Source organism: Watersipora subatra, chromosome 3, assembly GCF_963576615.1.
Source record: "Watersipora subatra chromosome 3, tzWatSuba1.1, whole genome shotgun sequence".
Lineage (NCBI taxonomy): Eukaryota > Metazoa > Bryozoa > Gymnolaemata > Cheilostomatida > Watersiporidae > Watersipora > Watersipora subatra.
In genome coordinates, this window is record NC_088710.1 from 53,579,416 (window position 1) to 53,605,482 (window position 26,067).

The 26,067-nt window shown below is 36.7% G+C and overlaps 1 protein-coding gene and 2 non-coding genes across 3 annotated transcripts in view; 2 read left to right on the plus strand and 1 right to left on the minus strand.

Annotated features, from left to right (window-relative positions):
• The window catches only part of LOC137390731 (uncharacterized), a 68,088-nt gene that overhangs the window by 40,740 nt on the left and 1,281 nt on the right, over positions 1–26,067 (plus strand). Inside the window, exons 29-40 of the mRNA XM_068077054.1 lie at positions 5,861–5,989; positions 7,440–7,550; positions 7,766–8,038; positions 10,303–10,398; positions 10,495–10,546; positions 10,904–11,081; positions 11,819–11,954; positions 12,511–12,669; positions 13,876–13,978; positions 14,746–14,793; positions 22,929–23,368; positions 25,315–25,500. Of these exons, the coding sequence (XP_067933155.1) occupies positions 5,861–5,989; positions 7,440–7,550; positions 7,766–8,038; positions 10,303–10,398; positions 10,495–10,546; positions 10,904–11,081; positions 11,819–11,954; positions 12,511–12,669; positions 13,876–13,978; positions 14,746–14,793; positions 22,929–23,368; positions 25,315–25,500 (1,911 nt within the window). The remainder of the gene's footprint in view (positions 1–5,860; positions 5,990–7,439; positions 7,551–7,765; positions 8,039–10,302; positions 10,399–10,494; positions 10,547–10,903; positions 11,082–11,818; positions 11,955–12,510; positions 12,670–13,875; positions 13,979–14,745; positions 14,794–22,928; positions 23,369–25,314; positions 25,501–26,067) is intronic.
• Trnak-uuu (transfer RNA lysine (anticodon UUU)) lies at positions 3,048–3,120 on the plus strand. The gene has a single exon. It is a non-coding gene; the product is annotated as a tRNA-Lys (tRNA).
• Positions 10,580–10,651, minus strand: Trnat-cgu (transfer RNA threonine (anticodon CGU)). Its single transcript has one exon. It is a non-coding gene; the product is annotated as a tRNA-Thr (tRNA).

Genomic DNA, 26,067 nt, shown 5'->3' on the forward strand with positions numbered 1-26,067 from the left:
ATTCATCTTACATGTATACATGAAGAATTCATACTCTGTATGCTCAACCTACAGGGTATGTAGCGCCATATTCATCATGTCTTGCAGCTGTCTCAGAATGTATACTCACTCTCTCCTCTTAACCCTTTGAACCCTAACGGGAGGTTTTCCAGCCTTCACATGGCTTTGTTTACAAAAGCTGTTTCTAAGTAACAGCGTAAACCGATCAAATTAATTTTTGCACAGGATGTTAGACCAGAAATTTCACTTCCATTTGTAACAGTTTTCAAATATCTTTACCTACTTCCTTCGTTTTAATAACAAATTTTATTAGAACAAATTTATTGCGAAAAAATTTATCGCGAAAAAATCGATATGACTCGTTTGTTGTTAGGTCATTAATGTTGTTGATGCAAATAAAGTATTTTATGACACTAATTATAATTTTCCAGTATATTTGAGTGATGAAATGATGATGAACAAGTGCTAAATGGATATGCTGCTACTGTAAATGTTTACAGAGTTTTGTAAAATCGTGTAAACTCTTACAGTTTTGGCTGAATAATGGTGAAGTACTGTTTTTTTCTGTTTAATGACATTTGCTGTGGGTTGCCGAACTTTTTTACCAGTGTTTTACCAAATATCATTGTATTATGAGCACGTTTAGATCCATTTAATAAAAGTTCAAAAACTTTGGATCATTGGACAGATTGCCCAGAGTTACTGACATACATTGGCAAAATAGCCAGGGTTCAAAGGGTTAAAGGATTGCTCATCGACATTTCTGGGAAGCCTGTGGCCTGATCTACTGTATGTTCCTGTATATTAGCCTATCTTGCATATAAGCTAACCTTAAGAATACGATTGAAATCAGGGAATTTATAAGAATTCGCATATACACCAACCCTATAAATCCTAATGCGCCGTACATGCAAATGCTATCATAGCAAAAGCTTGCGGAAGTGGAGCGGCTTTTGTAGGCTTTGTACAAAATGTTTCTGATTGCTGAGAAGTTGTATCATTTGCCTATTGTCTCCGCTTAATCGAAAGAACACAATTATCAGTTTGCGTTGATCTAATGAACAACATATTTGCATCTCACAGTGACCTTAGTTTCGCTTTGAAAAAACACTTTGTTATATCTATTTCTTCATCGGGCCATGATCAGACGCATCACAGCTATGTAGGTTTCACAAATTGTAGATCAATGGACTTCTGATTATTATCTTCTGGGTAATAGTAGTAGCGACAGCGGATATTTGTTTTTAATAGCAATAATAATGCCGTAAGCTATAGTAGTAGTGGTAACTTTTCTGACTCACAACATGCTCAACTTGTCAACCACAGTAGTATGAAGAGGACAAGAATGTGTCTGAACTCATTCTGCAACACATTTGAGGCTTTTTTATGGCATCAGATGATGTAAAATTAATTTAGTCAAATGTTATGACAACTTATATGCGCCAATGTCAAATATTTAGTTTTACAGAATATTTAATTGTCGTGATAAAAATTTTTATTTGGTATTAAAACAGTTAATGATTATGGTAACCATTAATGTTATATTTTACTTTCATTAATAACAGTAAAAAATGTCGCAAAATCTTTGAACTTTATCCTCGCTATCACATTTCTTCTGTAAAATATTTTTAATCGTACTATTGATACTATTAATGCAAGTGCATATGACGTACATAAAATGCAATATAATTATGCTTAAATGCGTATAAGTCGGACCCCTTCGTTTAAAATTTTTGTGTGTTCTAGAATCAGCTTATATGCAGGTAGGGCCTATATGCAGGTATATACGGTAAGTCATCAATACTGCTAGTTTTTAATGAAGAGACATCAAAAGTCGAGTAGAAGATTGACAAATCAGTGAATAATAAATTTAATAAATAGCAAATCATCAAACTCCGTTTGTTGCAAAGTGTTGACTATTCAAAAAAGTAAATAATTGCTGCAGTTTCCTGTTTCATTTTAATGCAATTCCTTCTCAAGTGCATAGATACCGTAATATAGATACAGGTATAGGGAGATATTAAAGTAAGGTTAAAATTCAAGATTTATTAATCAAATAAAATTCAGTTATTAGCAATGGTCTATTAAATTAATAGTTAGTAATAAATACTGTATGTTTGGTATCTTATAAAGTGCACAGCTAATTTTTTCAAGTGAGTTTCTGTCGATCATTGTAGGTAGAATGCGTCTTGTAAGCTTAGATGTTTGTTTTAAATATATTATATAGTTAGAGAATCATGCTGCCTCATAGCGGTTACCATCTCACTAAACTCTGGTTAAGTGGTCTTCTGCTGTGAGTGTGTAAAAAGATCTGATTTGGCAGAGACATATTTTTAGTTCAGAGACTTTCCTGTCTAGAAAGGCTAGTGATAATATCACTGGCCTTTCCGGGAGTTGAACCCCATTCCATTGCTCCCAGCTCAGTCATTCTGATACACTAAGCCCCAGCTTCTACTTGAAATCTTATATTATTCACAGGTTGAAGTACATATCGTAGTAGTGGCTGTAAATGATGAAGTGTATTTGAATATTTGATCATCACCAAATATTCACACTGCCATTATTGAGCCACAGTTTTTTGTGTTGCTTCTTTATAAGTTGTTAATGAAATTTAAAGCGAATTGCCCTTGTAGAAGAGCACCGATATGTATAGAATTTCCATAACGATTCTGTGCAGCAAATAGTAGAAGTCTAGCTAGAAGCTGCGCTTACAGTATGTCATTTTCTTTGATCATGACAAATATAAACTAGCGTTTGCTAAAGGCATATGTCCCCATGAATATTAGGATGGTTTCAGTTCGTCCTGGAATGAAATAAATGCTTTCTTCTCTTCAAAAGGATACATTACTACTTTACGTACTTGTTACACACTCGTGAATATCTCACCTAGCCTATGTAAAACATTCCAGATGCCCGTGTAGACCTTTGTCGACTCGTATCTTAATAAATTATTTAGTATTGATTGCTACTATGTTTTCATAATCTTTCTTCGGCAACTAAACACGCTCTTCGATAAAGCATACACTTAGCCGGCCAGTTATCGAGCAGCCCGGATAGCTCAGTCGGTAGAGCATCAGACTTTTAATCTGAGGGTCCAGGGTTCGAGTCCCTGTTCGGGCGAAGCTTGTTTTTGTTATTTTATGCGTGATAATAGTCTTCCTCATCACTTACGCCACCATTGTAGCAGAGCCATATCGCTCCATAGCAGGGGTTCCCAACCGGTTTCATTCAGTTTCCCCCTTATGCCTTTTCATAAATTTGATTCCCCATGCACTTGTAACTCACATAACTATAAACAATCGATACAAATTATAATCCCATTTTATTGTACATATGTAAGCATACAACAACACATTATTAATTTTTCTACCGCATGCATACAATACACAACAATACATGACCTGCGGCCTGGCGGTGAATTGGTTTATGACTAGGTTAACTTACTATCCAATCAAAATCTGGATGGATGTGTTCACATATATCTGGGTTCTGACTAGTAGCTCATTAATAACAACTAGTGTTATAGATAAAACCAAAATGTTGAATCATGAAACCCAAACGCATACGGCACTGCAGGATGTAAGTTAAAAATTTATCCAATCAAACACCCCGTTGTATATTCAAAATTCTTTCTTAGGGGGAATTCTTCCCTGGTTGGGAACCCCTGCTCCATAGCGTCCTGCGAGCAACCAATGGAAGCATATATGGGAGTTCGTTAGCTTCCAATCAGACAGACCACGCCCACTATTTTTTATGTAAGTTATAATGGAAAGACCAAAAAATTAAACAAAAATAACGCCCATTTGCCGTTGCTCTAAAATATATTGTTGTATATATACTATTCGAAAGAAGACAAAATTCCCTACAAGATGTTGCCAATAATTTAATAATTTAATTTTATAACTTAATATATAAGAAACCCTTTTAAAGCTCAAGTCAAAGCACAAGTCTTACCTAGGTTGGCATATTCTCAATTCATATATTATATATATGAGAGCGCATAATGAAATTACATTATAGATGATGATATATAATATCATTATATATTGTTCATATAAATAATATATAATGTATAAATAATTCAATATATACATATTGTATAATTTTTTTTTATACTACATATATTCTATCATATATTTACTATATATAATATAAATTATGTATATAAAATATATTTGTATTTCATCTATATATAAATATATTTTATATACACCGGTACATATATAAAAAGTTCAATGCATAATTTAGGTTCTTCAGCGTTCAGATAGTATATTGGCGCGCTTGTGAGATAAACAGTTCAAGGAAAGATCTCCACATACAGTATTCAAATAAATACTGCTGCCAGCCACTATGTTGTTATATCTGTTTAGCAGCTGCAGCACCTAGGGTTACTACACTGACATCAAAACATAATTCCTCTAGAAACCCAAACCAGAAACTGGTTGCAGATACAAAACCTATCAGAATTTGAGCTATATGCCAATCTAGGTAAAACTTGTGCTTTGATTTGAGCTTAAAAAAGGTTATCTTGTCGTAAATTATAAAATTATTTGTATCATCTTGTAGGGAATTTTTTCTTCTTTCAAATAGTTTATAATACTGCAACTCATTTTAGAGCAATAGCAAATGGGAGTTATTTTTGTTTGTTAATGTTGTGGTCTCTCCATTATAGTTCATATAAAATGATCTGTTTGTTTGGAAACAAGCATTTTTGTCACCAGTTTTGGTCGCGGAACACTGTGAAGCTATACGCCTCTGCGCTGTAGCTGACACATTTTTTTTGATTTTGAAGCAATTTATTCCAGCAGTGAGTAAAAAAGGTTGAGTTTGTACATTTCCTTGTGTTTTTTTGTTTATGAGGATTAAAAGATATATTGATATCCAATTTATCACTATGAAAATATGCCGACCAATTTTAATATTTATAACTCAATTTTTAAACATTTCTGAGGGCAGAGTAGGCCAGAATAGAAGAGGCCAGAATAGCTTTAGCAGAAAAGCACAATTTGTCAATTACTTCGATGTATAGCAGTTTTCCATATATAGCGGCCAGTTTTCCATATATAGCGGCCAGTTTTCCATATATAGCAGGCAGTTTTCCATATATAGCGGCCAGTTCTCCATATATAGCGGCCAGTTGTCCATATATAGCGGCCTGTTTTCCATATATAGCGGCCAGTTTTCCATATATAGCAGGCAGTTTTCCATATATAGTGGCCAGTTCTCCATATATAGCGGCCAGTTTTCCATATATAGTGGCCAGTTTTCCATATATAGCGGCCAGTTTTCCATATATAGCGGCCAGTTTTCCATATATAGCGGCCAGTTCTCCATATATAGCGGCCAGTTTTCTATATATAGCAGCCAGTTTTCCATATATAGCAGCCAGTTTTCCATATATAGCGGCCAGTTTTCCATATATAGCGGCCAGTTCTCCATATATAGCGACCAGTTTTCCATATATAGCGGCCAGGATAATCCATTGTTTTTTTACGTCATCACCCTGTTTGCACATGCGCTCGTCCACGAAAAATCCGCCATCTTTGTAGAAAACGATCGTCATTCTCTTGATTAATAGTATTTTTCGGTGTTGTTTTGACACTAAAATAAAAATTTGCAAACAAAAGCATTGTTTGCAATAATTAATCGCAGAAGCTTCGTGCTTTTAACGATAAAATGTGTCCATAAAGATGGCGGACAACGATAGAAGGACGTCACGAAAAACGAAGGATTATTTCATAAAGCAAATTGCAACCCAAGTCCCAAATTCAAAACTTTTTGATCGAGGCTCTATGTAATGCCAAATTGTAAGCAGTGCCAGTTACCATTTGTTTCAAACAGAAAAAACATGTATTTTTAGAAAGAAGATCTGGCAGTCAAGTTAATCTCAATGGAGCACAAGAATACTGAACGAGAAGAGCTACACAATGATACCAAAACTAAGCTCGAGTCAGCAGTCATCGAGCTCACAAACCTTCACAGACAGGAAGTAAGTCGTGCTCGTTGCTTTGCCAAATTGAAGGTTCACAGCCATAAGGAACATGCATGGGATATATTCACAGTTATAGAGAACATGCATGGGATATATTCAGTTCTAGGGAACATGCATGGGATATATTCACAGTTACAGGGAACATGCATGGGATATATTCACAGGTATACAGAGCATTCTTTGAAATATATCTTTGGCTCTACAGTCTACACAATGCTTTGGAATATGGTCCTAGATTTACAGAATATGCTTGAAATATGAAGTCCCAATTACTAGTGCCAGTTTTCAACAGAAATTGAGTGAGGTCTTTTCAGGTGTAGTTATAGCTACAAATACTTCCAGTTTTCGTTAGCAAAAAATGTACATAAGACGTTGGTTTGCCTTTACTGTTTGCTTATACATTAAAAAATCGTCCTTGTGAATTTATCAAGTTACATAAGAGTAGTGCTGAGGAAATCACCTGCATTCACCCCACTAACGCTATTCACTTGTCGGGACCTTATTTTTATTAATCTTGCACCTGTATAAAATGGATGTAGAAAAAGTCAATCTTGACAGCAATAGAAGAATATTCATAGACCTCATTTAACCCTAACTATAGGTCTATCCAGTGATTGTTGTTGTTAGTAACTATAGCTTATACCTCACACACGGACTACTGAATGTGACTGCCAACAACAACAGAGCTGGTGGAGGGCTCGCTGTCATTCTAATCATTATGGATTCCAGGCTGAGTTGGGGGCAAGTGACGTGTGTTGCTGTAGCCTGCGCTAGTCTCTGAGACTACATGGGGACTCATCATGCTGCAGTCTGTGCCAGTCCATAAGAACACACAGTGACTCATGCCATGCTGTAGTCTTTGCCAGTCCATAAGAACACATATTGACTCATGCCATGCTGTAGTCTGTGCCAGTCTATAAGAACACACAGTAACTCATGCCATGTTGTAGTCTGTGCCAGTCCATAAAAACACATATTGACTCATGCCATGCTGTAGTCTGTGCCAGTCCATAAGAACACACATTGACTCATGCCATGCTGTAGTCTGTGCCAGTCCTTAAGAACACACACAGTGACTCATGCCATGCTGTAGTCTGTGCCAGTCCAACATAGTGACTCATTTGATGCTGTTCTACCACTTGATGACTCATGTCAAGTCTGTAGACAATACTAGTCTATCGGAACACTTGATGACTTGTGTTGCTTTAAGCTATGCTAGTCCACTAGTTCACTTGATCACCATGGCTCGCCACCAAACTTGAGATCAGACTTTGCTTCTCAAAATTGTTTCTTCCTTTGATTTATTAACAGCCAATCATTTTAATGCGCCTAATATATATCATCTGTCTGTGGTGATGTATGAAGTGACGGTTTCTGCTAGTAATAAATAGAATATTCGCAATAACTTGAGACAATCTGGTATCTGCTACTTGTGTTCATTCTACAGATGGACGCTCAAGCTGAATCCCACAAACACATTCTAAATGACTACCAGGAGCGAACCTCAGCAGAACTTACCAGGTGTAAGCTGGAAATAGCGAGCCTCACTGGCCAGCTGGTAAGCATATCGTCATTTTCAGTCATCCTTGTTTAGTCTCTGTGTTTTTCTGTCTCTCTCCGGTCCTTTTTCTCTATTTTCTCTCGTAACGTCTTCCTCATTCTATCTTGCTTTATCTTACTTTCTCACGTTTTCTCCCCTCCTTTTTCATTCTTGTTATTCACTTTACTCTTCCAATTATAACTCGCTGATCAACTTGGCTGTGTCTACCATAGGTGGAAGCTCAGGCACATCTTGAGGAGGCCCGTGCTGCCACAGAAAACAAACAGCATGAGCTGGAAGCATCGTTCAGTAAAAGGCTGTCTCAGTTGCAATCAGAGCATCAGCTGCAGTTGACTGCGGCTGTTGATGAACTTCGAGATTCCTTGCAAGAGTCCCACACTAAAGCCACTGTGGCCATGAGGCAGCAATTAGAAATGGACAAAGAGGAAGCGCTAAGCTTAGTAAGAGAGCAGCACAAGGATCAGACAACTCTCTTGGAAGAGAAAGTGGGTGTTACACTTTGCTAGTGATTGTTCAAGACTTCGGCATTTATTGAACCTCAATAATAAATGCCATCTCTTGGAATTTATCAGGTTCATCATAGATCTATTTGCAAAGCTCAGTGCATAGGGTAAGACAATGGGTGATTTAATGCTTTCAAGAGTATGAGCCGTTATTTAGCTTTCTTGCTGGACCAAGGGCATACATTTTCTCTTTCTTTTTAAAAGACTTCGAAAATCAGTTTTCACATTCGGTATCTTTTCTTTACTTTAATTGTAAATCCTTTTTACGATTGATCGCAGGCTTGAATATCTAGTTTTTTTTATACTAAAATCACAATTATGCAAAAATCTAATGTTTTTGTCCAAGTTTGACATTAAGGATTGCAGTCAAATCTTGACTTACAATCACTTCTACATACAAATTTTTTAACATATGTTAAATGATAATTTCCAACATGCTGTCATATATTTCTTGAAACGTTACTGTTTTTTAAAGTGAAACGCTGGTGAAAAGAAAAATAGAATGGAAAAAATATTAAAATGATGTGTAGGTTTAGTTTTAGTTGGAATGAATCACTAGTGTTAGTATCACCTCATCTTTCTATCTTTCATTCTATCACCGATCTTTTGTATAGTCGAGCCTACACTTCCCTTCAAGTGTCTCTAAAATAAAATCTCTTTTTTTACTAACGTTATAAATTATTCCTTAAATTTAGTTTAGGTTTTTATCTTTGTTCACATGTTTTTATATATTTTCATTTGTTTTAATGCTATATGTAATTACTTGAAGTCCTTATCATTGCTTTCAGGCTATGGAATGAATTAAAGCACATAAATTACATAATTTTTTTTATTATATATTTCAATACAGCAGAGTCTTGGCTTTCGAATGAGCCTATATTCAATACACAAAGAATAATAGAACTATGAAAAACAGGGTGTCAAAAGTTATGTCCTGCAAAATAAAATCACTTGGTTCAGGTTCTCAAAATGTGATTTCACAATTATTATTTAGCCTTAGGTAGTCGATCCCTTTCGCTGCCATTGAGGCTGCGCTTTTCTGTGACAATCGGTGCTGTTAAACCCAGAGAGTGCTAATAATAAACTAGGATTCTAGATAATCAACAATGCCCGGGATCTTGCTAACGCCTGACCAATACAAACACATGTTCTGGGTTAATTAATTATGCTTCAATAAATGTACTGTCGTTGATAAAGGTAATGAAATCACATCGATTAAATTGTGACCTGCGGTTGCGTGGCCCTAGGACTATATGTCAATCGCACTTTCGCGAGATCACGCAATGCTTGAAACTAATTAGTCTCAGTCGCGACCTTCACCATCACAATAAAGTGAGAGGGCTAGTGCATAATATCATCGGGAAAACATAGTATGGTGCTTGGAATCTGAGTTATTTATCATAGAAATAATCTGTACATGGAGAACTAATGACACTGATTCCTTTGTCATCATCATTGGTTCTCTGGAGTCATCGTCGTAGTTGATAAATATAAGTGGTAAGCAATAAAATAGGCGGTAAGAGCACACAACACCGCATATAAAAATTGTGACATCACAATTTCCGAGCCTATGCCAGTAAACATTTCTGCGGTAGAGCTCTGGGGAAATCCTATAAACACCAACCAATGTCTGTCTCACCATGGCAAACAATAGCTCATTCAAAAGCCAAGACTCTGATGTATTGCAATATACAAAAAAACTATGTAATTTATGTGCTTTAAACTAGACATAATGCATTCTTGTAAAATTACCGGTGTTTGCTCTAAATACGATGGTTTTGACATACAAATGCAAATATTGGAATAGTTAGACTTTAAACAGAGATGAGCTTGAGTTTGTTGTTGGGCAAGTAAGTGCCATTTTATTTTGATTCATACGTTATATCGCTAACAATGTTGTAATATCGCTAACAATGTTGTAATAAGCTTAATTAAGGAGATTTTTTAATGAAGCTCTCTATATCATATTGTAAGCGATTTGAGAGATATTTTAGTCAAAGCTGAGTAAGTTAGTGCACTAAAAAGCTGCAAATGAATGACTCGCGTCAAACACTATTTGTGTTAGAATATGCTGTTGTTCCAGCGTCATCATGTCTGTTTTTGCTAGCTGTTTTTTATGTTAAGCCGCTATTCATTCTTCATTCTTTCTATTCATTCTATTCATTCATATCTCCATCTACAATCATTATGACCCCTTGCAATTTGGCAGTATTTTTACTTCTCAACATTTAACTGTCGCGTTGCAGTTGCGCATGGTGCAGGAGGAATGTGATCGAAGACTAGAGCAGATGGAAAATGAGTACAAGATAACCCTTGACTCTCTTCAAACTGAGAAAGAGCAGGTAATTCCTTGTATTTCATTTCCAGAATCAATAAAATTCATAGTCTATAATTTGCTTCTTAAAACAAATGCCCTTATTGAATTGGCGTTGTTCCAGGTGGATTATGAATGTCAAAAAATACATTCCGACTACCAGAGTCTGCAAACAGGTATGTAAAAATTATAGTTCAATAAACAACACAAGCCCCCAGTGGGGTTTGAACCCACGACCCCTGCTTTACGAGAGCAGTGCTCTACCACTGAGCTATAGAGGCAGCTGACATAATTTATTGATTTTTACAATTAGGCCAACGCAGCAAGGCAAGGTGCTAGCCCTTTTGGTTGACAATAATAAGTTTATGCTCTGTGATTTTACTGATAGTTACACATATGATAAAATCTACCTGTTTCGAGTTGGTTTTTGTTGTAGCCTATACCATTGTTATCTTTACAACCCTTACAAACTAAAAGTCCACACAAGCACCGTGGTCTATTGATTTAGTCACCTAAGTTCTTTTGTATTGCAGCCTTGCGGGATGGTTCTGCCCCTGCCCTTGTTGGATTGCAGCAGAATTTGAAAAAACTTCAAGAAGAAGAGCAAGCCGAGTTAAAGAAAGAATATAAAGAGAACATGAGCAAAGTTATAGAAGATTATGAGGAAAAAATTGCTTTGTTGAATATTTCATCTGCTCAACAACTTACTGAGTTAGTCATTTACTATTATATTGCATACTATATTATTTACTATTATATTGCATACTATATTATTTACTATTATATTGCATTATCATCAGGCTTGTTTCTCTCCCTCCTACACTTGAGTTATAAAAGTCACTGTTACTTTACAATTCAAAATCAATAGAGATACTTCAAACTTTTTGTAGTATTATGAAGAAGACAAGCAAATTTTGTAGACACAACTGATTACTTCATGGATAATTTAAGGATGCAAATCGGTGGATTATCAAAACTTTTATTCATGTTTACTAAAAATGAGGTTTGTTCGTCTCGTAAGTGAACTTCTTATCGTAATTTTACTTCTGGCTCATCACAATAGGTGTACTAAATTGCAATATTAGTCCTTGGATAGTTGAGGAGTTATCTACTCCTTTGATTAATGTGGTATTCTTGGTTTAGGCATGTTATTTGCTATGCCTGCTTTTAAGTGGTTGAAATTTTGTAATTGGTTTGTGGTGTCAATTGGCAGTAAAAAAGTTAAAACAGCATTCAGTGCCATAGAAACCCTAACGAGAATTTTTTTTACTGAAATGGAATGCTGACTCATCGTGCTCATATGGTTTTGGGTAGACAACTCCTGATTAACTTAAACAGCTATTAGTATATTTTATAGCTATTGCTAATTATTTTCTTCAAACTTTTCCTAACGCAGTCCAACTTGTTTTGCTATCAATGGCAGCTGTAGTCATAGCCAACGGTTATAGGTTGAGGGCTGAGCATAGCGCTCTGCTGGAGATGGCACTCGAGGAGAGGAAGCTTGAAGTACAATCTATCATAGAGGAGTACGAGGCCAAAATGGATGACTCAAGAAAAAAACTGGCGCAACAGCATGAGATAATTGTGAGTATAGCTAAGGTTCTTATATGCACGATTACTTACGCATATGAGTGTACCAACAGTCTACTGCTGAAATAATTTCAACATGAAGTTTCTCCATGTATTGCAGTTTTATTAGTGAAAGTGAACAGGTTTAAGGTAATTGCTAATTATCTGTAACTAGCACAGCTGCAGCACCATCTTTTTTAAAAATTGTTCTACCAAGGAAATTAAATTGACGCATGACATTGTTGCAACCATGATAGAGCATTCAAAATGGCTGTTTAAGCAACCTTATTTTCACAGAATTGTAATAGCAATCAATTGCTGATTTGGGTTCAGCTTCAAGGATGTGGTTTCTGGCAATAGTTGAGCTCAGTCTAAAATAACCCAGCAAACTTAGCATGGAGTGATCCTTGGATTTGACAAAATATATTTGTCTATGTATCTAGTGTATGCCTCGGTGTATCATAGTTGACTTGATGAGTTGGTCTGGGTTAGTGTATAGGTGTCCTCGAATTCGTTATAAAACAGCTTCATAAAATGGATTGTTTTTCCCTTAAAGTCACATGCATTACAGTTAAAGCAACTGGAGTCAACTCATGCATCCGCGATATCCGCAGAGCGAGAGATTTGTATGCAGAGATTAAAAGAGTTAAAGACAGACCACAAAAATCTTGATAAGGAAAAAGAGAGAGAATTCCAGACCAAACTTGAGGAAGCCCAGCTGCTATTGAAGGTGAGACAACTCTACTCACTAAACTTTTATTACTTGCGCTGCGGTATTAACTAAGACTACTTTTTAATTCTCTACACATGTCCTAGGAGGATACACAACTAAATATCAATAAGATGGTTCTTGTGGAAAGGGTGTACATGGTAAGCATTTGTCTAGTCGTATAAGTAGCCATAAACTTGGAGTTGTCCTCTATATACCATTTTCTGTGATATGTGACCGACACAGTAATTACTCTATTGAAATTCGCAAATGAATGTAATAAAGCATTTTTAGCAAACCCCACGTGCTTTTCTATGGCAAGTATTCAGTTATTGTAGCCTAAAATCATTAAAATCATATTTGCAAAGATCTAGGGCCATTGATGAATTGTCACGCGCGCTCTTATCCAATGTTGGTGGACCTTACTCGATTTGGTTGTTGTGTACCTTGTACCCAACAACCAAGGTTACTGTTGTGTATTTTGTACACAACAGGTACACACCTGAGACACATTGAGATACACAACTGAGGTTGTTGGGTACCTCATTGTGCCCCAATTAAAGCAAAAACTAGGATATTTCTTCGAAAGAAATATCCTTTTATGTATTATACTTATAATTTATTCGAAATAAATTCTAAGTAGTATACAATGGGAATTTGAATGCCTCACAATTATGTACGTGTATTCCTACACAAAAGGAATTGGACTTTTAATCACGTTAAGGAGGCATCTATATTAATAAATCTATTATAATACATTATCTCTATTAATAAATCCCACTTTGTCATCATGTGTGTCTGTTAGTCTGAGTAAATTCAATGATTTCCACATTTTTTGGCTGATATCATCTACACTTCATATGTACCTCTGTACCTTCCACCAGGTTCCTAAAAAGGGTTTCAAAAGTCCATCTGGTTCTAGAGAACCAGCCTTTTAAACACCCATATGCGACCTATCTGATTCACAATGTAAAAATCCTCGGCGTCGCCAAGCTTGGCGCTATAAATATTAATATAACATAAAAGTGTAGGGTAAAGCTTGTTCCAAAAATCGGTCAGTATGTGATAGTTTCTCAAGAAAAGTAGGTCAGTGCTTACCGGATTGCTAAAGTGACAAAGGAGAAAACGTATTTGAAAAGGATAAGTTTTAAAGTTCACACCGAAAATAGTCTCGGAGATTTTTTTATAGATGTATGTAGCGTGAGTTACAGCCTACCTTGTTTTTAGGAGCAATTACTGGCTGAGAGATACGCTGATGTTGAAGAGATGAAAAGCGATACCTCCACGGCGATGGAGCAGCTCCTTGACTCTCTCAGACAAGAACAAGCAGGTAAAAAAGTTGTTAATGTTATTGCAGAGGCACACAGCTGTGTAACTTGTCGTTCCATGAAAGATTTTTTATCATTATTCTCATGATATGAAGTTTGAAAGTTACAGTTGTTTGACAAAGTTAGAATACTTTTACAATTGTTTTATTTTTCTCTTTATTTCAACTGCACAAAACACTTTTCTCGTGATATGAAGTTTGAAAGTTAGAATGGTAACTGCTGTTATATGTTAAATAAAAAAAAGTTTTCTGTGCAAAGACTTTTATTACCCGGGTAACGCCGGGCATTCACCTAGTATATATATATATATATATATATATATATATATATATATATATATATATATATATATATATATATATTTCTCAAAGTATGTGGAATATGCGTGTATGTACATGTATGTGTGTCCCTCCAGCTATAGCTATTATTAGAATAGCTTAGCTGGATAGTGCTTAAGCAATGTCATGGCTTACCGTCTTTAGAAGCCTAGTTTTAATAACTAGCTTACTGGAATTTTTCATTGGCAATGTGCCAGGCTAATAGTGGTAGGTGAGCAAGTGAGCAAGTGGTAGGCAACTATCATCACTTCTCATTGTTTATAAGCTGATTTCTAATACCATTTTCCATCGGCAGTGTGCCAGGCTAATAGCAAGTGGTAGGCAACTCTCATCACTTCCCATTCTTTAAAAGCTGATTTTTAACACCCGGGCAACGCCGGGATGCACATCTAGTATATATATATATATAAGGACATGTTATATCATTATAGATGAGTTGATGCAGCAGCAGGAGACCCATGAGAGGGAGCTCAGAGAAGGTATGTATGACTTACATCCACATGCTTTCTCTACAGTGCTATTTTGTTGTAATTGGCTTCATAGTATTGGCATTTGTGTCTCTTTAGACTTTTAGAGATAAAAAAGGGGACAATCAATTGATTATATCAGAACATACATGTATATGATAGAGAGCAAAAGGAATTATCGTTATTCTTATAGCATGAAAACTTGTATATTGGTTGATGTCTCTGTCCATAAACATACCATATTGGGTACTTATCATTTTTGTTAAAGCAACTCACCTGGCTAGTTTACAATTGTCACTTTCACTGTCCCACTCTCCTTCAAATTTAAAGAGTATTCGAGTAATTGACATGGCCTATGTTAGTATGTCTATTGCTTCAAACCAACATCAAGCAACATTATATAACCTTAATTGATTTGGCATTAACAAACTGTGACACGTTTGATTGCCAATCCTTTTTTATACGTTTATCATTTTAGCTTTTTAATAATTACAGTGTTGTGTTTAAAAGTTTTTAATTAAAATTTAAGTTGATTCTAATGAAACAATTTTCGAAATACCTTTGACAACCAATTCCTTAAAAATAAATATTACTTAACGCCCCAAACAAGGCATCTTCAATAAAGAAGTTGACAATTTAAATTTTCACTACTTTGTTTATACTCGTCATCAAAATTTTGGATTACGGAGAGACACATTTTTGCATGAAATTAAATTATCAGATAATTATATATAATTTTATATATTAATGTTATAATAGTTATAGTATTAGGTTTAATTGTAAAGACTTATCTATGAGCGTTCAAAAGTGGAGCAATTCACCCGGTGTGTTTCTCTGTGTGTTTCTCTGTGCATTACTTGCCATAATAGAACATCACTATTGAAAGACATTTCCGATGTCTGACATAAAAAGTGATTATCCAATGTCTGTTGAGAACAATTCGCTCATCATGAACGTTCAGACAGGCTATACATTTCCCAAAGCCATTTTCAAAGTTCTCAATGTTTAATCTTTTTCCATAGCATCTTTAATTTGAGTTTTTTTGCTTGTGGGCCTCCAATTAACTAGCCTTTGTTTGGTCACTGAGTAAATATAGCTCTTCATACTTGTGTAATGTAAACATTTGAGTTGTCAAAATGGACGGCGGTTAGATGTCAGTTAACTTTACAAGATTTTATGTTGAAACTATTTACATTCATGATAAATTTAAATATAAATTAAATATATTCATTTGCATTCATTATTCATTAGTTCATTATAAATAATTACAATGACATCTTTTCAATATTATCATTGTTTTAAATATTGGTCGAGTAAATAAAATAATGGATCTAGGTATAGTAGGTTTAAAATGGGAAAATGTTTTGTCCTGTGGTCAGATAAAAATCATATATGTGCCTCCGTGCATGTTGGTAATTATTATAAATGAAACTGTTTGTAATTACACCAGATCTAGAGCTCAAATGTGTTCCTGTTTCCTTGTTATATATGGACTAATATTTTAGTTGACATTATGGCTAAGTTGTACAGTCTACAGGTTTAGTATACAGAACTACATTTGGAGGCATCAAATATCATGCTGAATGTTTATGGTGTTTTATACAAAACTGCTATTTCCAATGATAAGTTTTATAGCTATGAAAAACCCTTCACCAATGGGATCATCATTTTCAGAAACTGCGCAACACAAACAGCGTGCTCATTGCTAACTTAATTAGCCAATAAGATGTGAGCAATGCCAATCCAATTCCACCTTGCATAAACTATGACTTGCTCTCTAAAAATGTACTGAACACAACAATGCCGCTTTGATAAAATTCATACAGCCACCTATTTTCATATATGTTTCTTTACTGAATCCATGAGTCACCTAATCACTCATATAGTAATTTCTAACATTGCTTCGATGTCTCCTTCCACATCAGATATTCATTCTGTTTAGCACCAATGGCAGCCATTGCTGCCTATTAACATATTCCTGAAGTAATATGGATGCTTCCAAGCAAACTATTAATGGTTTTATGCAACTACTATGGTCACAGGGTAGTTTTTTACAGTGTTGTATTCTTGTATGACTATTATAACACATTGAAAATATGGTCAGATCTCTATATACAAAGTTAATTCATTCTGAAATCAGCTTGATATGCTAAAACCATAGCATGTTGAAGCAAATATTGTCAAATAAATACTGTAATTTGTTTAATTTGTTACAAAATTCAAACACCAATAGTGATTTCTTAATAAATATTCCATGAGCATTCCTACAAAGCTATGTGTATTCGTCAACTTGGAGTTATCCCAACTACACAGTTTCCAACGATAAACATTGCATACATTAACTACTCTATAGATTATAGGATATTTTGCATAGCAATCCTATAACAACATGTTGTGTTTACCAAGCGTGACTGTTATCATAGCCTACAAACATTAAATATTCATGAGGGTCCTAGGTTATATTTTTAATGATATGTCATAGAGGCTAACGTATAAACACTTTTAACCCTTTTGATTTTTGCATATCGTTGCGCACCCCTTGGTTATCATGTACTGATGTGTACACCAATTATTATAAAGTTTCTGTATCTATTGCACAGTTGTAGCAGGTTTGCTATTGGAACCCAAACTCCATATGCATATTTCAAAATACATGTACCCTGAAATGCCTATTAGATTTTTCAATGTGAATGTAGTTCTCAATTGTGTATTAAAGACTCCAGAGTTTTCAGAAGCAAAAGCCATAATATTGTAGTACTGTCTTGAAAGGATTAAAAGGATATATCAAACCTGCTCTACCTGCTTAAGTACTTCATGGATAACCTTGTTTTATGGACATGCTTGTTTATGTGGTTCATTTTCAACCCTACATGTAGTGTGTGCATAGGAAATCATGAGTATCGTAAGTACAATTAAAGTTTACTGTCTATAAATTGATATTATAAAGTTATCTTCATCAGCCAAATATGTTAAAAATAAATTATGTTACTAAAGCTGAAAAACATGAAACGTCAGTTTGCTGGAGTTCACCAGAGCTGGATGCTGGTGGATGATTCCCATAGGCTTATTACCAATGATAATGATAGGCTTCTGATGTCTGGTTCATTATTTCATGATGAACTGTCTAAAAGTGTGTGCAGAATAAACTGTGTAACCATACAAATGTTTCCTGTTTACTATTGCTCATGTTATATAACCTAATTCATAGTTTTCCATCTCAGCATATCTGCTTATATTAATAGTGTTCATTAGACAATTCCTAGCTTAGTTCTTTGACCTGCATCACTTGTAGTAATGGAACATTAAGGGAAGTTCTGACATTTTTATCTATGTATATGAAAACAGTAAAATTTGACTTGTATGGACTGAATTGTATGACTCATATTGCATTTGCACTAAAATTTGACTTGTATGTACCCATCATTGCGAGAGAATCTGTACGAGAAAGGACACGTATACATTATCACTACACACTGTATTTGATGGATTAAATATTAAATGCACCCGATGTTATAATATTTCATTATAACATTTGTCTAGACAAGTCTTCAAGTCCATCTTACACAGGCTGGCTGATATTGAATCATAAGTAAGCTATATAAGTGACATAGAGTTATTCTCATGAATGTCATAGAGTTATTCTCATGAATGTCATAGAGTTATTCTCATGAATGTCATAGAGTTATTCTCATGAATGTCATAGAATTATTCTCATGAGTGTCATAGAGTTATTCTCATGAATGTCATAGAGTTATTCTTATCAAGTGAATTATTTAATGAATGACAGAGTTATTCAATGTTACATGACTAGCTTTCTAGCTAATATTCGAAAGCCAGATAGAGCTTTCTAGCAAAGCTTACAGGTTAAGGATAGATGCTCCATCTTGTTATCAATAAAATATTCAGTGCTTTTTACAAGCTTTTTAGTAATGTTGTACGTATAGGTAAGGGTCTCATCTAGGAAATGTCTGTTTCTGTGCAATAAACCAGGAAGGTTACAACAGAACATTCATATCCATTGTGTTTCCATACTTCGAATGGGGTCAGGGCTGCTTCCACTACGAATCACAGATATAATAAAATAGAACACGTTTGATGCCATTTCGCTTCACTAAATTTGTGGGAAGGCATTCGTTGTGAGAGTATTTTGACTCTGAGTATATAAACTCTCACTACTGATGGATCTGAATCGATAATGCTCAGCTAAGCTCTCCCCAGCGGAGGTAAGAAATTTCAGTGTACTAACCATAACCACGCTGGTCTCCGCTACGAAAATGTTCTACTGCTGCTCGCTATTGTTTCTGCTTGACTTTCTGTTTTTAAATGAACATTCACAATCTAAGGATGGGTCGCTCATACGAGGATGGGTCGCTCATACGAGGATGGGTCATTCATACGAGGATGGGTCGCTCATACGAGGATGGGTCATTCATACGAGGATGGGTCGCTCATACGAGGATGGGTCGCTCATACGAGGATGGGTCGCTCATACGAGGATGACGAAATAATTACTTTTTGAGTGTAACTAGTTGACTATGCATGAATTGAGAAGTGACCTTGACCCGAGAGGGAGTCTAACAAGTTTTTTCTTGAGGAATACATTGCAAATCATAGAAAGAATTATAGTGCAACTCCGAATCGTTGACACAGTAGATTGCGATTTCTTCGGCATTGAGCAACACTAAACCTATTCGAAGCATAGAAACACAGTGAATGGTTAGCTATTGCAAGTTAATTCGTTTTAGTTTGATTTGTATCACAATAACGTAGCACTGCTTTTTCAAAATTATTTTTAGTCATCGTGAACTTGATTTTTCTATTGAAAATAGGCGTATAGACATTGACGAAACCGCCTTAGCAACTAAAGAACTATGGCGGGCATCATTTTTATATTTTTTCCTCACATGGCATGGCCTGCTAGTGGTTCAGATGGCCAGTGCACTCCATAAAATGTTTTCCTCACATGGCACGCTCAGTGACATGTACCAATCTGGTTTATCTACAAGCAGTTAACAATAGTTACAGTAGGTGCATCGCATCTGCAGCCTTGTGGTAATGAACCTTTGCAAAGCAAATGATTTCAAAAACAGTTTCATGCTTCACCACTCATCTAAATCTGGGTATTTACAAGCTACTCTCAACAGCTACCTCAAAGTAGAGTTATAGCTAAAAATGATTGCGTAATGACCTTGGCCTTGCGCGGCTGATTAAAAGGCTTTACAGTCCTTATACTAGTACCTTCTTTACCGCTGTCTCTGCGTTGCATGGTTACTTATTTGAAAATTCACTTTTTCTCTGGCTAAGCAAAGCCTAAAACTAGCTCTTACTGTAAATAAATTAGCAGTTTTATTTCATGAGTTAAAATTACCCTGCCTTTCAAGCCACACCCCTTTTCAATTATCACGCCTTTAACTGAAGAGAACACATCAGAAGTTAGTGTAAATATTGGTCTCCTGAAGAGTGATAACAATTACCTATTATTTCACAAGCCTTGCTGATATATGCAGTAGACAACTCATATATATTCTGATTCGGGTGGCAGCACTTCTCGTGTGAGTATATGAATCAATTGAATAAAGGCATTCTTAATACTCAGTTATCGCAGTATTGTAAACAGTTAATAATTTATGACTAACGCTTGTTATACAGGTTGATAATTTAGCTTGCTCTTATCAGTTTTGTTAAAAGTTGACTAAGTAAGGCTGAGGTAATGTCTTCCACTAGTTGCTCACCCGTAAGTTAATGTTTGTAAGTTTATAGAGATAATATACCTTGTTCGATATATTCTCCAGAGGTTAGAGGTTAGTGAGCTCTTATAGACCGAACAATGTTTCTGTATACGATGAACCTTCCAGCTGGTTGTACTGTAATTGTGGTCTATCATAGATGTGTCCGTAACAGAAAGAGGATTTGATACATCACTGACCTCAATGTAATTTCTGTGCAATTTGTTAGTTCTGTGTCTGATTGGCATGATGTAACTACTGTCCTATGGAGTTGAATTTGTGTACATACATATGTAGATTTGTAAGTCCGAGAGTGTACCATGTTGAGAGTGTACCATGTTGAGAGTGTACCATGTTGAGAGTGTACCATGTTGAGAGTGTACCATGTTGAGAGTGTACCATGTTGAGAGTGTACCATGTTGAGAGTGTACCATGTTGAGAGTGTACCATGTTGAGAGTGTACCACGTTGAGAGTGTACCACGTTGAGAGTGTACCACGTTGAGAGTGTACCACGTTGAGAGTGTACCACGTTGAGAGTGTACCACGTTGAGAGTGTACCACGTTGAGAGTGTACCACGTTGAGAGTGTACCACGTTGAGAGTGTACCACGTTGAGAGTGTACCACGTTGAGAGTGTACCACGTTGAGAGTGTACCACGTTGAGAGTGTACCACGTTGAGAGTGTACCACGTTGAGAGTGTACCACGTTGAGAGTGTACCACGTTGAGAGTGTACCACGTTGAGAGTGTACCACGTTGAGAGTGTACCACGTTGAGAGTGTACCACGTTGAGAGTGTACCACGTTGAGAGTGTACCACGTTGAGAGTGTACCACGTTGAGAGTGTACCACGTTGAGAGTGTACCACGTTGAGAGTGTACCATGTTGAGAGAGCTTTATAGATGAACTTTTACAAAATCTTTGTAGATTTTATCAGAAAGTGTCGGTATTTTTCTATTATTTGCAATTCGTTTTTATGTTTGATGTGATCTGACTTCCAGGATGTTTCAAGATTAAAATAAAAAAACTTGATTGCGGTTACGAACGTTAAATGCTCAAATCAAGCAAAAGTGCGATTATCTCGTCTATAGTTGTAAAGAGACTGATCGAATAGTGAATCGTAATGCCCCAACTGGAATGTAATAGCCGATATCAACTGTAGCAATGATAGCGATGATAGCAATACGTGCAATGATACATCATTCTGCGCGTATTTTTTCTGAGTATTTTAGCCCAGTAATGAGGGTATGCGTGTGTGCGGGGAGCTGTAGGCAGAGTCCAGCATCATGTAGTCTATCTCCATTACAAGCTGACAATTGAAGCCTTTTGTCAAAGCTGGAGTTTTTCTATGGTCTGTTTATAGTGCCATAGCGAGTGTTTACTCATATACATGCCCAAAAAGCTAAGGTCTTTGTCAACTTGAATTTCAATTAGTACAGGCGTAATGCTATGAAATCAATAGTCACGATTAATTGTCTCCTAGCGTTGCTGTTCAATACAATCTTGTACCGCCTGTGGCATGCCTCGTGTCATCTCCTCACGTATAGTTACAGAGATTGCTGTTGAGGTTGTTCAAGGCTGGTTCACACTATATCGCCGTATCTCGCAGTTGATACCACAATACTTCGGTGATCGTCTATAATAACAATGTTCACATTAACCCAAACCCATTCGTGTTTGCATCAGCAAATACTCCGTTATGTAGTGTTCTAATTTTTCGCAAAGATACCTTTTTGTTTTCGCATGCTGGAATCAAATACTAGTCCCGTCGCAACCATCATAAACAAATAATGAAATCATGCTATCCGCGACCGCGAATTACTATCGCCGAAATGGTTCACATAATACAATATGTTGTCGATGCTCAGCGAAATATTGGAAAAGTTTGACGGCTGCAAATTTTCCCAAGGAAACTGTTACAGTATTCGCGTTGCTTTGTCGATGCTATCGTCCCTCAGTTCATATAATCAATGATGAACGCCGAAACAAAAACGGCGATATAGTCTGAACCAGCATTTAGTGACACAGAATAGATGGGTAGCTGCCTTGCAATACTCTCCAAGCTATGCTCAGTCTGTGTACTCGGGTTTATCTCATCTCGTATTGATAAAATGTGTAAACACTGCCATTTCAAATATTTGTGATTTGTCAACATTGTAATTGCAACAAAGCCTAGTCAGAATTCAATTTTAAAGAAATGATAAATTTCTATTCTACTATTTCGGATAAGCGGCTTGGTGATTATACGTGATCAGACGCCAGTCGACCATTATCTCTAGCATTGCTATTCATTTGAACTCAAGCATTGAGAGGCCACTGAGCGCTGTGCGTGGTGCCGCGGGCTTTTCAAGCATTGCGATAATAACTCAAACGCATAAGCATTTCTCGCGTTGATTTCAATCTAATCAATTGCTATACTTTAGCGAACCAAAAGGCTGATGACTTGGATGCGGCACACGCCGAAGAGTTGAAGATTTTAGCGGACGAGCACGACCAGCAGCTGCAACTCTTACAAGAACAACTCAGTGCGCAGCTAGAGAAGATGGCAGCCGAGTTGCAGTCGCTGCAGGTGAACCACACGGGACAGCTTGAGCAGGAGAGGCTTGCGCATACGAAGCTGCTTGAGGAGGCACTCATCGAACAGCATGAGAATCACGAGCAAGATATCGCTCGTCGTAATGAGGCGGGTGACACGGAGCGAGAGGGGTGGGAGGCCGAGAGGTTGGCTCATGAGGCTGAGATTCAGGCTTTCCAGGACCAGCTGAACTTGGAGCGGCGCGAGTATCAGTCCAAGTCGGAGGAGAGCAACAAGAAGGTGCAGGAGTTGAAGACTCAGTTGGAAGGAGAGCGCTCCCAAGCTAAGGTAAGTTTATCAGGAGATCATTACTGAGTATAGTTAGTGTTTTGCAGACCAGAATACTTCAGCCATACTTAACTGAACTGACAAAAAACTGGTGATAGTAAACAGCTCGCTATAAGCTTTATTTAAACCAAGATAACATGTTTGAGCTGCTAGCGACTTCTCGCAATTCTGCTCACCTAAAAAACTCATCACTCTCTATATATTTGGTAGCGTAGCTCTGGACTCGTCATCTCTCTTAGTGACTGATGTTTATTCAGTTATTTTTTGTGTCGTAAGCCTTAATTTGGGTAGTTACAAATTTTATAACATCTTTATATTATTATGAGTGTTCAGTCGATGCTTTTCCATCTTGCGCATTGTTCTCAGTTGGTTATGGTAGATTTCTGCAAGAGCGCTTTATGCATTTGTAAACTATTAGGCTTGGTTCTCTTTCAACCCTTAGGAATCTGGTTTATCACTATTACACTCACTATTAAGATTTATTCCGAAAGCATTCCAATTTTGTGGCTTTATAAACTCATCATATCCAATTCCATCATGAAGGAAGGTAGGCTCTGCCTCGTCACTGCTCAAGATTGATCCGTGTTTTAATTGGATTATGAATAGCCTCGAGTCTGCATGCTTATACTCATTGTTGCTCCCTGTTGTCCTCTCAATTGCCTTGTTTTGACTTGTAAGTATCTCTTTAGAAAAAGGTTTTACGTGAAGGTCATATTCCTTTAGCAGTGATTTACTATACCATTCCACGCTCCATTCACAGAATAATAAACTAGCTTGTGTGTTTTGTTAACATAACAGCAGTTCCATTGATGGCCAATTCTACTGAGCATCGGACAGAGCTAGCGCAGGGTCTGTACGACTCGCAGCCATCCATTGTGTATGCATTGTGTAAGAGCACATCGGGCGCTTGTAAAAGCCTATTACACGTATCTCAGTCGATGTAAGCAGTTGGCTGCGCGGCGTGTCACCTGTTACTGAGCTATTAGTGCGGTACTTTCAAACTAACATATGGTAGCGTTACAGCCGATGAATGGATTGACGGGGCGGAGGGTTGTACAAGCTTTTCATATTTTAGGTAGGGTAAAAGTTTACTGCACTCTTAGTTTGTTTCTACCTCTTCTAAACCAGCTAGCAGGGATCCATTCCCTATTTATGTACAGGTAGTGCAGTTGTGAAAACTTATACAGTATAATAGGCAGAGGGGGAAATAGTGTCTTGTTTTCCTTTGAGTACTATTAGTTTTCCATCGGTGTGCCTGGTCATTCGTATAGTTTGTCAACGGATTTGTACATGTTCAACTACATGATAGAGATAGTATTAAATAATGTCCAATTCGTAAGCAAAAAATGTCTTCCTTTGTTTGTGGAAAGGACAAATGATGAAGACACTACTATGCGCTGTTCGTGGACATTCATAAAACATTTCGCTTAGCGTATGGGTCAAACCTTTTTTCTGTTAATATTGTACCTACTTGTCATTGCTTATGTGAAATTTCCCATGTTGAAGTTTGACTTTGTATCTTGCAGATAAAATTAGCCTTTTCCAGAAACCTTTGTTGTTCTTGCTTTTCAAACCCTTATACGCTCAAATGCTTAAGTTGGAGCATGCCGTGTGTTCTTCAGTCTTGATATTGGTTCAGAAAGACTCCCCTAGTAGCGGGGGGGGGGTGGCTGGATTAAACAGCCTACCACTGTGACTCATACGTTCACCACTATGACTCATATGTTCACAGCTGTTATAGTTTATGTGTATACCACTGAGACTCACATGTTCGCAGCTGTAGTTCATGTGTATATCGCGGAGACTCATATGTCCACAGCTGTGGTTCAAATTTTCATAATTGAAACCCATATCCAATGCTGTGACTCACATGTTCGCCACTGAGACACGCTTTGACTTGTATGTTTACTGCTGTGACTCCTGTGTACACTGGGTCATTTGTTCAGGAGACAACCAACTTATGGACTAGCAACATGGCCGAGCTGCAGGCCGGGCAGGAAGAGTTAAAGAATGAACACGAGAAGGCATTAGCAAGGCTGGAGGAGAAGTACCAACAACAAATTGACTCCCTTCAGACTCACCTGCAAAGACTCGTCACAGACAATCAAGCTAAAGATGACCTCATCCTTAAGGTATTGCTTTGCAGCTGACTCGTTGAACCGAAAGCAGCGATGAAATTTTCATCAATGTTTCTGATGCGGTAGAACGAAAAAACTTGAGTCTTTGTTATTAAAGAAAAAATTGCACAAAATTTTAGTAGATTTTTTTTAGTACCGGTATTTTTTGTATCATTTGTGATTGTTTTTGATGTTTGAGGTGATCTGATTACAAGGCTGTTCCAAGATTAAAATCAACTATACTTGATCGCGTTAAAACGCTCAGTTTAATATCCTGGCAGTCAGATCACCTCAAACACCAAAAACAATTGCAAATGATAAAAATATATAATCTTTGATAAAATCTACTAAAATTTTGTGCAAGCTCATCATTAATATATAGAAATAAGGGTTGAATGCCTCTCTTCCCACCCTCTTCTTTCCCCATGTCTCCCTCTCATTCTTTCTTCCACTTCTTCTTTAGCTCCTCCTCCCTCCCAAGCTCATCTCGTCATCTCCCAAGCCCCTCTTCTCTTCCCCCCCCCTTCTCTCTCCCACCAACCTCTCATCTCACGCCCGTTTTTTCTTTCCTTCCACATTCTT